Source organism: Fusarium phalaenopsidis (genome assembly GCF_050370095.1).
Source record: "Fusarium phalaenopsidis strain FUZ10S chromosome Unknown contig_32304, whole genome shotgun sequence".
In the NCBI taxonomy this organism is placed as follows: domain Eukaryota; kingdom Fungi; phylum Ascomycota; class Sordariomycetes; order Hypocreales; family Nectriaceae; genus Fusarium; species Fusarium phalaenopsidis.
In genome coordinates, this window is record NW_028145404.1 from 2,553,813 (window position 1) to 2,569,053 (window position 15,241).

The 15,241-nt window shown below is 50.3% G+C and overlaps 3 protein-coding genes across 3 annotated transcripts; 2 read left to right on the forward strand and 1 right to left on the reverse strand.

Moving 5' to 3' along the window:
* Positions 1–160: 160 nt before the first annotated feature.
* Positions 161–898, forward strand: LRP88_10066 (uncharacterized protein; the record flags this gene model as incomplete). The annotated part of the gene is made up of 1 exon (XM_083246538.1): positions 161–898. One exon carries the CDS (start codon positions 161–163, stop codon positions 896–898), a length of 738 nt encoding a protein of 245 aa, XP_083097651.1.
* A 562-nt stretch (positions 899–1,460) lies between these two features.
* Positions 1,461–3,727, forward strand: LRP88_10067 (uncharacterized protein; the record flags this gene model as incomplete). The annotated part of the gene is made up of 3 exons (XM_083246539.1): positions 1,461–2,005; positions 2,057–2,326; positions 3,100–3,727. 3 exons carry the CDS (start codon positions 1,461–1,463, stop codon positions 3,725–3,727), a joined length of 1,443 nt encoding a protein of 480 aa, XP_083097652.1.
* A 6,219-nt stretch (positions 3,728–9,946) lies between these two features.
* On the reverse strand, positions 9,947–11,011 carry LRP88_10068 (uncharacterized protein; the record flags this gene model as incomplete). Its single annotated transcript, XM_083246540.1, has 3 exons — positions 9,947–10,293; positions 10,506–10,667; positions 10,765–11,011. 3 exons carry the CDS (start codon positions 11,009–11,011, stop codon positions 9,947–9,949), a joined length of 756 nt encoding a protein of 251 aa, XP_083097653.1.
* Positions 11,012–15,241: the final 4,230 nt, after the last annotated feature.

Genomic DNA, 15,241 nt, shown 5'->3' on the forward strand with positions numbered 1-15,241 from the left:
CCGGAGCGGGACCTAGGGGGCACCCGACACAGTCATCCGCGTGACTATCAAGTGCACTGCTGCTCAACTTGCAATTCACCCTGGCTCTTTCAGCAAGCTGCTCGTGATGGGGCAAGATGGTCTGCACCTGCACACCCAGCTGAAATCTCTTCGAGAGACCATGAGCACAGACTCTGAACAACGCATCGAACTCTACTTTCCATCGGGAGTGTTCGAAGATGTCAACGCAACGTCGAACAGAATCCGAGCCCAAACCGAGTTGGATGCCAAGTTGGATCCCCTTGCTCGCTTTTTCACTCATGCGCCCGACGTCAAGACCCTTACCATCGAACAACTTCCCGCTCCCGGAGAGGATGGTTTCCCAGACACTGAAGTGGCAGCTCGAGTTTTACAATTTGCGACAGACGACCAGTATCTTCTGTACAACGTCGCTGGAGCTTACTACGATGAATACCTGGAATGGATGGTCATCTACAAGTTCAACTCACAAAAGCTCTCTGCCTTTTTCATCTCCCTTCCTCACGTGGCACACGATCGATCTTTCCTTTGCTTGGTCGATCCTGCAGGACAAGATGTCAGCCCCCCCCAGAACGGCGAACGTTGCAAGACCTTCATAAGCAACGTCAAAATTCCAACGTCGAAGAATTTGCTGAAGGAACATGGTCATCGCCTGGCTGGTGTAATTACGGAAAGCCTCGCAGAACGTCACCGCCTCAGCTACGTCAACAAGGAAGCTGACTATTTCTTCGGTCGTCAGATGTCACAAGATGAGCTCAACGAAGTTGTCCCCAACTCCAGTGAAAGCGATCAACCTGACAGAGCGAAATGGCTTGAGCGCGTCCTCTTATCACAGTTTGGCAGAACGCAAGCGACAGAGACGACGGCTCTCGTAGCCTAGACAGCCGCGATTCTCCCCTTCATCATAAGCGATGGACCACCTACGTCAACAACAAGCTTCTCCCCAGCTTTGACACTCGACCTCGCACACTGGTCAAGAAATAAACGAAACACCAGAACGCCAGACAGTTACCTAACTCCTCTCGAGGAGAATGAAGAAAAATACATAAAATAGGTAAGATCTTAGACCTTTTTTATTAATTCTTCTTATACTTTATTTACTGTCTTTAGAAGAGGATATACTAATATGCTGATATTAGTGTCTCGTTTTTTCCTTGATCCATATGAAGGTTCTGCATGCAATGTAACCCAAAGCGTCGTCCAAGAATAGTCTTTGGAAGAAGACTTCCAGAGACAAACTTTGATGTCTATTCCAGTTGCTGGTAAGAATACCACCACGACGGGCACTCCTCAGCAGACCTCTTCCGGTGCACTCCCGAAAGTATCCTAGAGTCCGCCCGCGAATAGTGTCATGCCAACGGGATCGGATTCCGGACGCTGCTGCTACATAGAAGACCTAACACTCAATGACCTGACCCCTACCGGACGGAACAGACCCTTTGATGAGCGATGAGGCCCCATCCGATAAGACCCTCGTTCGACTCTACGGTCAACTTTCCAACAAGGTTCTCCATGCAATGTACCCCCAAGTGTGGTCCAAGAATGGTCTTTGGAAAAGGGGTTATTGCCACCTGGAAAACGAAAGGCCCAAGCATGACAAGACGATCGAGGAAAAGGAGGGACCGAAATGGTGCGTTTTGTTTGAGAAGGTCTTCCAGCGCTCTGTGGTCTCAGTCATGGCTGGGTGGACTCGGATCGCCCTCAGCATCGTTCGAAGCAGCAGCAATCCGCCGAACTACGGTCTTGATGGCATGAGACAACGAGCCACTGTCGCGGCTCGTGCGCGGATGAAGCTGTATCCACAGCCCTCACTCCTCGTTGTTAACGCGAGATCAAACGTGTCCAGCCGCGTGTCACTAGTCGATGCTAGTTTCACTGAGGGTCTCCGTCTCCTCGAGGCTGCCAATCAAGTGCCGGATACTGTTGTCCAGCTTCTTGTTGTTGGCATCGACGGCTTCACTGCCGATGTACACGATCTCCTCTTCTTGTAGAAGCAATTCCCAAACATCGACATTCAGCTGATATTCGTGGTTCCGAGTTTGTTCCCAGATTTCGAGAGCGCCTTCCCCAAGTTGGACAACGGCATCCGATATGGCCAATTCCATCTCGACGATGTCGCCACTGCCGTCCAGAGCAACAGCGCTCAAGGTAGCCCTGCCGCCAAAGGTCTGGTTGCACTGCTGGATCACATTGTCGCTGGTGAACGGTTTTTGCAATGGACCAAGCACCGATCTAGCTTCCGCGTCTGTCCCGACTCACTGACTGACAGTGGCGTTGATCTTCCTCTGGTACAGCCACAGCCACAGCCGTCTACATCTTAGTCGATATGGACCGATCATATGCGATTATGGAGTTCTAACGGGATATAATTATGTGAGTACACGCTGACTATCTTGGGATGTCATCACTTGATTGTCAATCTCACTCTATTTTTTTCCTACTTTGCCTGTATATTGCAACCTTTGAGCTAACCTATAACAATAGCTGAGCATCTTTCTTCACCGTCGGGTCCGAGTATGGGGGCGTTCGCGGGCAGCTAATTTGAGCGTCGGAGTATGGGAAATGTTTTTACATCGTGGGGCGTGAATACTGGAGGATGTTAGAAGATAGTTAAGACGTCTTTGCAACTTCAATTTCAACTGTCGATGGTATGAATTAATATGCGGCTGAATACAAAGGTTGAATGCCCCGACCGCTTCCCACCTTCTGCCCTTTCTCACTTGCCGTGCTCCCATGAGTACTATCGTGAGTGTCTCGTCAGCCTCCTCCAAGTATCTCTCCGCGATGAGTCCCTCTTCCTTCCACGTTGCTCAAGTGTTGGCGGGGAAGTGCGCGATAAAAGTGGGCCTGCCTTTACCGCGGGGCAGCCCCTCCTGCTGGGCTGGGCTCACTGCCATGGACCCCAGCTATCATTGCGCCTCCTAGAACACACAAAGTCTCGAAGATGCGTCCCTTTGTACCCGTCATACGCAATGTGTGTGTCGCCCGCCACTGCGCTGCCAAGCACAATTCTGGCCGAGAATGCCATCGATTGAGGCCAGACGTTTAGGCCCCCCATGGGAAATGGAACAAACACCACAGACACCTCGAAGGCCTCGCTGAGAAGGAAGTGGAAGGTGCAGGCGGTAGCAATGGCCGTGTGACGAATCGGCCATGGGTCAGTTGGATCACGATAAATGACAACAGACTCCAGACCGGGTTCATCACTCAACAAGCCGATGACTATCAGAGGATCGCCATCGCCTTCACCCGTGCTAGCTCCGCTCCGCCCACATACGGTCTCGAGGGCATGTATGTTCGTGCTGGTGCCGCAGCCAAAGCTTGGTCCAACCTTAATCCGACCTCAACTTCGCTGATCGTCGCCATTCTCCGGGCTCGTGTTGCAAGCAAGTGGCTGCTGGAAGTGACCCGAAGCGTTGGCAATGAGATGGTATCCATTCTCAACGTATCAGCAGACAACATGAACGCGGAACTCCTGTCAGTCGGGTTGGATGGTCTCACAACAGATGTCTCGAGCTTTCAGTGGTTGCAAAGTACTTGGGGTCATCGCCTACGTCTGCGTCTTGTCACTATGGTTAGTGAAGCTTTCCCAAGAACGTTGGATTGTTTCCCAGTCGCCACCAACACCATCCGCTACGGCGAATTCGAGTTGCAGACGTACAGTACCCGAGGTCATTGCAGATCACCACACGCCTGGGAAGACCAATGAAAAAGAGTTGATTGATCCCATTGGACAGGTTCGACGCATGAAGCTCGATCGCGATGATGGTTATGCTCCTCTCAATCTGACATCGGGTCGCGCAAATTTCAGAGTTTGCCCCGATTCGGTTCATGAGTGGACCAAGGCAAGCGTATGAAGATAATAGCAATAAAGTCTTCTTTGTATGTGATGATCGTTCGATAAACTCTACAAAGTCTTGTTAATATGCATCATAATTTAACAGTATAAAGATAAAGAATTAACATAAACTCAGTATTTCACATCATAATTCTAGGCCAATTTTAGAGATCGATTAGATAGTATAATTGAGTATTCTAACCATGCAATCATCGTAAGAAAACGTGTGCCGGACTTAACTTTTGTATGCCCACCGGGTGTGATCCTGGGCTTCGCAGAGTGTACCAGAAACGATATCAATAACAGCGAGCGCAAACTTCCACCGGGCATTCACCATCGCTACGTCCTTTCTCTCCACAATTCTTGCAGAGGCAGTCAGGGCAATCTCCTTTCTTGTGTCCAGACTGACCACACTCGAAACACTTGACAGCTCTCTTCTTGGGACAATTCTTGACCTCGTGTCCAACCTCGCTGCGGAAGTGGGAAGGTTGCTGGGTTCCCTTAGCCTGCTCCTCCGATGCCTCGGCTTCCTCAGGGTGGAGGCTTGCGCATTTCCACTGAGTGTGATCTTTGGAGTTGCACAGTCTGCAAGGAATACCGACGGTGGTACACTTGAAGAAGAAATGTCCCTCGAGTCCACATCGGGCGCAGATCAGATCGAGAGAGCACTCGTTCCCACCATGTCCCGTCGCAGATCAGTTTCGGCAAAGAACGCGTGGGGCAAGTGTCGGCAGTGTGACCGTTCTTGTTGGCGCAATTCTTGCGGACGCATTCCCCTGATGACGGTTTCTCGACTGGGCAGGTATGTAGCGGTGTCATGACCATGTGTCTGACAATACAAACAGCATGGCACTCGAACCACAAGCTTGTTGGATGCAAAAAAGTCATAGAGGTGGAAGATCTCGTTGGCACGTTTGCGTGTTGTATCTCGAGTCTCCCAGCCGACAAAGGGACCATGGTTCAAAACCAGAATGGTGAATCCTCGAGCACGGGTTATAGCAAGGGTGCTACGGAACAACTCAGTGGTGAACCCAGGATGAGAAGCGGCTGTGTAGTCGACAAAGACAAAATCCAGCTTCAGCACCTTGCGCGTCATCGAGAGTCTTGGCCTTAACGCGATCCGGAGGGAAGAGTTCACAATCAACCACGAGTTGGATAGCCCGTTGGTACTGAGTCGCCTGCGCTTTGTAAAGGGACATGATCAGCACACTAGCCGGTTTCCCATCGTTCTTGCCAAGGCCAGTTGACGTGACTTGCGCAATGATCCATTGAGATGGTCGAATCAAGTCTGGATAGCATCATGGTGCTTATCGCCCTGGTGACTGGTCAGCATGTTGATTCGGGTTAGATTGCAGCTGCGATAACTTACGTTGCCTTTGGCTTCAGCCATCGTCAAATCGGGGCTATCGAGACATATCCGGATCTATTATCGAAGTGGTTAGGTCAAGTGAGAGAAGTAGAGCGCGGCAGAGCTGACATACCAAAGCACGCATGAGTGCTTGGGAAAGAGCCCATTTTTTTTCCCAGTTGAGAATTCTGACAACAGCAGATTTTGTCTTCCTCCAGCACGCTAGACGCAGGTCTATGCTAAGCAACCTGGTTCAAATTGCCAAACGATGACACATGGGAGAGGTGGTGAGAATGGAAGAGGTGGTGAGAATGGAAGAGGTGGGGGAGGTTAGGGAGTGAGAGAAGATCGCAGCCGGGTTGTGGGGCGGCCTACCGCTCCGTTAGAATATCACGTGAGCTGGCAGCTGGTTGTGCGAGAGCCAACAGTCACGCCGCGTACAGAACGCCAGAACGAAGGCTCATGAGACAAAGCTCCTCTAAGGATTCTAATAAAATATCATCAATGTATCAAAGAATATACGTAAAACTTTTAAAGTATGATCTCTTTTTATCTTAATTTCATTTAATTTTTTACCCATTTTCTTTAAATCCTCTTCTAAATGGGCAATCCGTCCTGTCCGGAACACGTTCAATTGTGTGAATCCACTCCTCAGCCAGTCATCTCCCACTCAGCCACGCCAGAACACATCTCTCTTCAAAAGCACACGCCCTTGAGGTGATGAGAACCAGATCATCTCTCGTTCCTGCAACACCACCGCCCAACGCCAAGAGTCTTACCCTCGGACAATGCAGCTCGAATTTTGCAGTTCAGTCCGCGACAGACTACCAGTACCTTCTGTACAATATCACCGCCGCCAACTGGGATGAAAATCCGCAGTGGCACGCCATCGAACACCTCCAACCCCAAGAGCTCAACGCATTCATCATCCGTCTCCCCCACAAGACACAAGAGCGATCTCTCCTTCGCCTCAGCTCATCGAGTTAACTTCCCATCTGTTTACATCGACGCCAAGTATCACACGTATGTGGGCCCATGTCCGTGCCTACCGAGTACCAACAGAGAACGAACCTGCCGCAGTTTACTTCCCTCTGATCCTCCACCCTAACGATGCTCAGAAGGTATGAATCAAGCGTATTGGGTCTGATAAGACTCTTCGAGTCGAAGTCCTCGCTATCAACTCACTGGTTCACTCGAGACCTCGTGGGCCCTCAGCAAGAAGCATAGTCGCCTTTCAGTATCTCATACGATTCAAAGACGCGACACCAGAAACAACTCACTTTATCTGTATCGATGCTTACTCGTGCTGTCGAGTCAGGTGCTTCCCGCTCAGCTCTCCTTATCAACCAGCGTGCCTTTGGCAAATCTGCGACTGTAGCGACTGCGCTCTTCTATAACTGGTCCATGTATGCTCCAGTCAATCGTGAACACTGGCCCAAGCCTCTTGACAGCATCATCGCCCATGTTAGTAAGAACATCCACACTGGGCTGCCAGATTCCGCGTGCGCTACCGTCGTCGAGTTCCCCTCCCCGGTTCTCTCCCCACCGCAATCAACAATTCCCATACCAACTCGGCCCATCGCGATTGGGTCATTACGCAGGCCAGTGCAATCCTTCAATCTGACCTCACTGGCCTCGGCAAGAATGATGGACAACCAGCCACTGTACTGGCCATGGCCCTCTGCAAGGCTCAGTCCACTCAGCACCAACGGACTCTCAAAGTGCTGGTCAAGAATGGAGCCTCCATCGGGACGCTCACGAACGTGTCAACGTGTCGAATCCCAGAAAACCCTCAAGGCTGAAGTTTAAACTCACTGAAGCATCCCCTTCAGCAGAGCCCCATACTGAAAGGCGGCTGGGCTTCTTGCTGAGGGCCTCAAGAGGTCTCGATTGGATCAGTGGGTTGACAGCGAGGACTTCGGCTCGAAGAGTCTTCTCTAGCCAGAAGGCGCGGGTGCGTTTTATGGTCGTGCGGATGACGGCGCCGCGGGTTGGATCTGTTCGCTCATGTCGATTGAGCAAACGGTGATGCGGCCGATGCGATCAGCGTTGGTGCCGTCGAGTCGCCGATATCGGTAACCCGTGGACGAACGGATGGTGAAAGAAAACCTGCCAAAGCAGGAGGACAGAGGATCAATGCCGACAGGTATTACTAATCAAAAGGTTAAATAAAACTAACATAAGATATACTAAAAATTATAAAATATTTATAAAAGATCTAACTATAAGTTTAGGTAATAATCCTCTATATACGTGTTGCGGGACCGCTTGTTTGCATTGCCCTTGGGGGTGCTAGAGACGTCGTTTAAACCGAGGGGCAATGTGCATGGTAATGGATCCCTGTTTTCCTTCGACCTGTGTGATTGTCTATACGTCTCAAGTGGTTCATCTCCGCCTTCCATGGGAGAATTCTCACGGCCTCTATACAAGAGTTGCTCATACGAACGGAGCGTCCATGTAAGATGATTGGCTGGTCAACGGCAACCCCACAATCGCACACCTTCACTAACCACACCAGCACCTACTGTGATTTTCTCTCGAAGACATTACTTCTCAGGAGCTCTTTAGACTACTGGCTTCGTTGGTTCCAGAGGGTTTCACCCAACAGTTATCCGCCTGACAATCAAATGTCACCATGCTTGAGTCAAATGCAATCCACCCTCATGCGCAAATCAGCAAATGTCACACGTACGGCGGACACAGAAAAACACTTTAGCTTATCCTCCCCTAAAGATAATAAACAAAGTTTAGTAAGAATAAGCAAAGAAGCTCTAAAGCTTTACCTTTGTTATAATATATCTTTAGCTAACTATGATACTTGAGAGGAACTACCTAGGTAATTAACCCTCTTGATGTTCTGGCGTCTTGTTTATTTCTTGACTGGCGTGACGATACTACTCCCCGGATGACGGATAAGACGTGCGAGGGAAGAGAAATTGTGTGCAAGTTGAATCGATGGGAATCACTCTCAATCGAGTGGCCTGATCATCAACCATCTGCTGCTCTCCGGCAGCATCGGCGATCAAGGTAACCGTACGATGCACGTCGTTGTAGGAGACAGTCACCATGGGTACGGGCTTGGCGGGGCGGTCATCGTCCCGCAAGACACCCAGATTGTTGTATGCCAGGTCAGAGTAATCGGTGCGGACCTCGGTGAGATATTTGGCGTAAGGCGGGCAAAGAGTTCGCATTTCGCCGAGAAGCTTCCACCAATGCTTCTGAAAGGAGTCTTCAGGGTAAAACCACTCGCAAAGGGACATTTTCTCAGCAGCGTGCAAACGGGAAAGCACTGTGGACACGATCTGACGAGTAGTCTCCGGGTGGAAATTCCATCGCTTGTGAAAAGCCAAGTTCTTGATCTCCAACAGCTTAGTAGTGTAACCAAATTATTCAGATTAGCCCTCTCGAGGGTCGTCGCAACAGGGGTGCCTTACTATCCTATGCTCTAATGCCTACCCCTAGGATCAGAGACAGAGAATTAACCTCTTTTTATCTTACTTTCTCTGCCTTAGGTTTCTTATCTTAGTTCCTATGTATTTACTCCTATATTTAGAAGATTTTACTAAATATACAACCATTGCGGCCCTCTCAAGTCAAAAGATCATCAACGCTGGTGGATCCTAATACCCCACACTCCTCCTACAACACCTTCTCTACTCTACCACGCCGCTCAAACTCTTCTAGAAACACCACAACGCTCAAGCAGAATCTATCGTGGCTTTAGTTTCGGGTTACAGATAAGTTTCTCGATTAATTACTCAGTTTTCGCGGTTCTTCTAACGCTTAATATTCACCTAGTCCCGCGCCCCTCAGTGTCACTTGGAGTTACTCAAGTGCTAGATTTCAGATTTGATTCCTCAGCGTCTACCCCCCTAAACTCCATCCAAGGTCAGTCCCATGAAGCATTTTAGAATGAATGCTATGTTACTAATTGTCAGTAGATGCCGCCTAAGAAGTCCCAGGCGAGTGACGCCGCGGGGCCAAGCTCCAAGCCCAAACAGAACGATCCAGATCATTACCTCAAACACTTTTCAGCCAATGATTGTCAGCATCGTTCGCTTGGTCGGGCATGCAAGGACGCTATAGAGAAGTCGAACTTCGACCTTGCACCTCCTATCGCGCAATTCACCGGAGCCCTCCTAGGCGTCCGCGATAAGGATGAGCAGTACCTACCCGATGCCTGGCATGAGTTTGCGAAAACTTTCCCTGACCAGGTCTGGTTCTACCGGTGGTACGCTTCGACAACCCAGGCCCCTGGCGGAACCAAGTTCATCGTCGACGCGAGCTTCAAGGGCGATATCACACCAGGGAGCAGTCCACGAACGCCGCGCGCCTTTGGCAATCCCTCAAGACATTCCGTACAATGTTTATATTAATTTAGGAAAAGACCTATTAAAAGTCATCCTAATCTCATCCTTAATCATATCATAACTTAAAACAAAGTTTGAGGAAGAACTACATAATATCTCATCATAAACCTACAAAAGTCGGGGGAAGGGCTGTCATGCAGGCGGCGCGGTTCGCTACGCCCAGTGTTGCAAGCTGAGCCCTTTACGCCATACCCATGTTGCCCCCATCCCAGTCAGAGTCAGATTCCTATTCCCACCATCAAAATGAAACTCCTCCCACCTCATTGCCTTTAGAGAACGCCGATATCATTCTCAAAATCATTCAGATGTTGGGCCAGGAGTTGAAAGGACCGGCTTGCCAGCATCATCGACCTTATCCTCTGCGTTGATCTCCTAATACAGAGCAGAGTCGAGTGGTATATCCCCATCAGCACCACGGTGACCTGCCTGGCCCCCATCGACATCCATCTGAGCAGAGCTGTTGGCTTCCTGGCTTTCATCGATGCCTCTCTGAGTAGGGGGTTCCTGATGGCTGTCCTCACCCTCCAGAGGAGGGTAGTCAGAGTGGACCATGGTGACGACTGTACCGTCGAAGGTCCTGAGGAAATCTGCGTACACGTCCTTGGGGCAAGACTTCATGTAAGACCTATCCGAGTCGTCAAGTTCTTCGCCAGCGATGGCTTTCTCGACCAGCTCATTGAGGGCAGGGTACTGGTCTGTGTTCTTCTTGAAGGGCTCGACTGCAAGAGAGTGAAGCAAAAAACAGCCAATGGCTCTGTCGTCTCTGCCTAAGCGTTTGCAGGCTGGGTGTTGGCATCACAAGATCCAAACTGCGAGAAACGAATAGACATCTCCATCATGAACGATTTTCCAGAGCCTGCGACACCAGGGACAAAATGAACGCCAGCTAGGGGCCGCGACATCTCGGAAAAGGCACCTTTCATCGGCTTACGCATGTTCTTGAAGCGTTCAGCCAGAACCTTGGGACCAGAACCACCAACGACATTGCCAAGAGCAGGAATAGCAGCTAGAAGGTCGACGGGTTTTGTGCCTTTAAATCGCAGCAGGTGCTGGTAGGCTTTGGGGCTTCTGAATGAAGTCTCCTGGGACATTGCTGAAGGGATACTTCAGTGATCCGTAACTACCTGTCAAACGGCAAGGGGCATACTTCTTGCATGCCCATTCTCTGCTAATGCTCGAACCAAAGGCACCTATGTTGCGGCGCTTGGCATGTCGGTAGGCAATAGAGGCATCATCGATAGCAATGGTAGTCAGAGCATATACTGCCATGAAATGCGCGTTGATACCCAGGTCATCGGCATAGCGGAGGCCATCTTCGGCGGTTTGGCGGTCAAATTCCTTTGCGTGTTCTTGTTCGTTGGAGGTTGCCTTCTTCAACCCAGCCTTGACTTCACCATCCATTGGGTAGAGACGCATCACACCAGGTGCGTTCGCCATGCCAAAGAGCGTTGTTGTTGAGAAGGTAAAGAGCCTTCAATACCTCCGCAGAATTCTCAAGTTGATCATCTCCACCTTCCATGGGAGAACTCTGACAACGACCTTGTCAGGGCAGGCCATCTCGGCACGATGCGTAGCATCATCAACCAGCTTATTCTGCGGATGAGTGCTGTGATCTCACGTATGGTTGCTGCCTCATCGACCACAATGATGTCAGGTTTATATAAGTTGCGAAAGACGATAACGGTGCGTTGAAGAAAAGGAGGAAATTCTTGTATATAGGTGTAAGCGACATCCCCGGGCCCAGGGCCGTTTCGTAACGAAGGGTCCCGGGGCTTTGTTGGAGGGGAGCACTTCCATGAGTTGGCGACAAGTGACTCGGTGCAAAGGGAGGCTCGTTCTCTAACAGTGTTCCAACCGAAGGCACTGATGTTGCGACGCTTGGCATGTCGGTAGGTAGGCAACAGAGGCATCGTCGATACCGAGAGCAATGGAAGTCAGAGCATATGCTGCTAGGAATTTCGATTCGATACCCGCGCCATTGGCATGAAAGAGAGCCTCTTCAGCACCTTCTCGATCAAACAATGCTGGGCGATCTTGCTGCTCTGGGGAGTTCGTCTTCTTTAAGCCTGCCTCGACTTCACATTGCATCGGGTAGAGACGCATCACGCCGGCGATACCAAGGTCGGCATAGGTATCCAGCAGCCGGGAGGTAAATTCTTCAACGGCGGCATTGTTTTTGAGAAGGTAAAGGACCTTCAGCGGCTCTGCGATGACATCTGTCGTTTCTCTTGGGCGTTCTCGGGGTCGAGGGCAAGGCTGAAGTAGCTGGCTTCTTCCAACAGTGCTTGATACCGGGGTCGCCGGCCTTTTCATTTACTGTGGGAAAGCACCCAGCTATAGAGTTCTGGGTCCAAGAGTGTTGAACTTGTTGTATGTATTGTGACCATCACCGCCTACAGTTGCAGGCTTATTAGTGAGTCCTCAGGGGAGGGACGAGGTTGGTGCGGGCCAGGGCGATGACGAGCCGGGCACGGGTGTGCTTTATAGGCATGCGGAAGATTGTTTGTCGCGGTTCCTTCTGGGCATTCAGAGCTCAGTGCGGAGTTTGGATCTGTTTCCTCGTGAGTCAAGATGTCGATTGACCAAACTGGGATACGACTGACGCAATCACGTTTGATGCCATCAAGCGCGCGGGCAACCAACATTAAATGAAGAGAAATAAGTATGGTGAAGGGCAATTTTCAGTTATTTCTTCCAAGAGGGAGCCAGTTAAGGCATGTTGATGGGGTCGCCGTTCACCTTGGAGAACCCATGAATAAAGGGGTGAGGGGGTAGGTGATTCATCGTCACTGTTGGAGAGGTTTTTTTCCTATTGTAGTACGTAACAATAGACAGTTAGAAACGGCTCGCTCGCTTTCTGCTCCACTGCCTTGCAATCTGGGCTCTCCTGAAGCCACCGTGAGCAGATTGGGAGGTGAGATGGTGCTCAGGCAGCCCCCCCCCCCCCCCCTTTTTTTTGGCACTGACGAACAGCCGCCAACGACCGACAACCACGCACTCTTTTTTTTACCCTGTTGGCCTCATTCTGTTGCACTGTTTGGTCGCGCTCGCTTGCCCTAATTCTTTTTTTTTTGTTTTTGTTTTTGTTTTTGTGCGCGGTTGCCTAAGGCACATCTTCATCATCACCACCACACCATCTTCTCTCCTCCGCTTCTTCTCTCTCTCCTCACGCACACAATCTCACATCCACGGCGGCGCCCTTGGGCGCCCGCCATCTCCTTTTTCTTCTCTCTTTCTCTCCTTCCCCCTCGCCCATCTCCCTCATAGGTCCTGGGTGACCTCAAAAAAAGCCAAGGTTGCTAGCACAGACCTGACTGCTGTCGCTGCACCCTCACACACATCTTGGCCGAGTCCCTAAGGTAAGACCTGATCTGCCTTCACTCTCTCTTTAGATCTCCTCAACTGACCCCTCGCAGCGGAATCTCCATGATGTGTCGCTCTCTCCCACAGGTCTTTGAATGACCTCGCAAGAGACAGGTTGGCTGGTAACAGACCTGGGCATAGACCGAATGTTGCTGTTTTCAAGTAATCCCTACTTCCCCACAGCCGCGGAAACCACCTTGGGCTTCAGCGCAATCCCAACACTCGCACATCTTGACCGATTCTCCAAGGTAAGACCCGAGATTTCCTCTTCTTCAGATTCACTTGACTGACCCTCTCAACAGCGGAACCGCCATCATGTGTCAAACTCGCGTACCCCTCTCACATCTCGGCTGATTCTCTAAGGTAAGGCCTGAGGTCTCTGTCTCTCTCTCTTTAGATGCGCTTGATTAACTCTACAAACAGCGGAACCACCATCATGTGTCTCTCCTACGCCTAGGTCATCGACGAGACCTTACTCCTTGCCTCTCACCTCCGCCTCCTCTCCCATAGGTCCCGGATGACCTTTATAAAAGCCAAGATTACGCCTCCCCACCTCTCCCATGTGTTATCGTTTAGCACTTTGGAACATGACGAAGCCTCACCTCTGTTGATCGCCTCATCGCTCCAAATCTCCCTTACACCACATACCTCGATTGGACCTCTTTTAGAGAGGCGGGTTGCCTAGCACAGACCTGAGGTGCCGTTTCGGAATTGACTCTACTCCTCCCCTCCACTCTTCTCTTCTCCTTCCCATGACATTTCTCCTCGCTGCCGGTAAGAAACCTTGAGATGATGACATGCACAAAACATGCTAATCAATGATAGACAACCCACCAGTTTGTGCAGACTGCACCGAGACCCTGGATCTTGCTGGAATCTCAACACACTTGGCCTCCTGGCCTGTCTTCTTGAGAAAGGGTAGACAAGTTACACAGTAGATGAAGGACTTTGTGGGAAAGTGGATATGAAGGAAGGGATGGATATGTGTTGAATGAATGATTAAAGCACAAGTACTACTTCTCGGTATGCCGAGTAGTTCTACAGCGTCGGATAGGATGGTTTCTTTGCGAAGGGACTTGTTGGTTTTGGTCGCGTTGTCCTCAGTTGCATTTGCTGTCATGTCATATTAAACTGATCTCAGCTTTGCCTCTGACATGGACCCTCGTATTATCATACTCGCGAGTAGTCGCCAGGCTACGGACAATCTGGACAACTTGCGCAATATAAGACTGCCTGTGATGTTGATTCATAGTGACGATACTTCGCAGGCCATAATGCGCTCGCTGATAACTTCAGGTCAATGAACCATTTCGTACCGGACCACGCTGAATCTTCTAGCTCAACTTCATCCCAGAAACAGCCGGAAACAAGAGAATCTACCGCCTGCACTGACCGTTTTCCACCATTTGGCTGTTCTCGTTCGTCTGCTCCCATAAGTATTGCCGTGAGTGCCTCGTCGGCTTCGTCCAAGCGTCTCTCTGGCTTGCAAATCAAAGTAAAGCAACCTTTTGCGATATGCTGAGGGACGGGTATCATCCAAGGTCAAACTGAAAAGACCCAGCCATCCTCATCTTCGGCCGATTTGATCGCCCATAAGAACTGGCCGCGGAGAGCCTTGGAGAAGATCCTTTCAAATGGCACGTCAAACTTCTTAGCAAAGACGACAGCGAGCCGAGGGTCGACCATGACAACACAGGCGACCGCAAGCGCCTGACGATGCTCCTCAACAGTACAAAGTTGCCAACTCACCAGTTTCCCTACCTATTGTCAGGCGACACGACCAGTGAGATACTACATGATCCCTTCACTCCGAAAGAAGCCGAAAGACTTGACGCCCTTGTGTCAATATGACACTCCACCATAGCCCCTCCACAGTCCTCATCACGGCTGATAGAGAGGGCTGTCATGCCTACCATATCTACTCACTTCGAGTCGAGTGATAGTCAGAAGGAGCAGGTCCATCCTAGGTTGAATTTGATCCCACCCGAGGACCGCCGCCCCCAGGCAAAGCACGTCACTCACTCAACTCTTTTCCTCCTCAAAAGCTACTCAGTGTCTAGGCTATATGGCCATTTATACCATTTTCACGGCACCTAGTTGCACAAGTCCAAGGACAACCAGCTCTAATGGGTCTTTAGTAGCATCAAAGATAACGGGCCATAACAAGGAGGAAAAGCAAAGGCAGCGAAAGGAAGGAGAAAGGCTTAATTCTAAAAAATGTCGAGCAAAAAGCGGCTAAATAAGCTCGCCGTTAGTGCTCAGAGGAGAAACACAAAGGACGAAGGCATCGAGATCGAGTATATC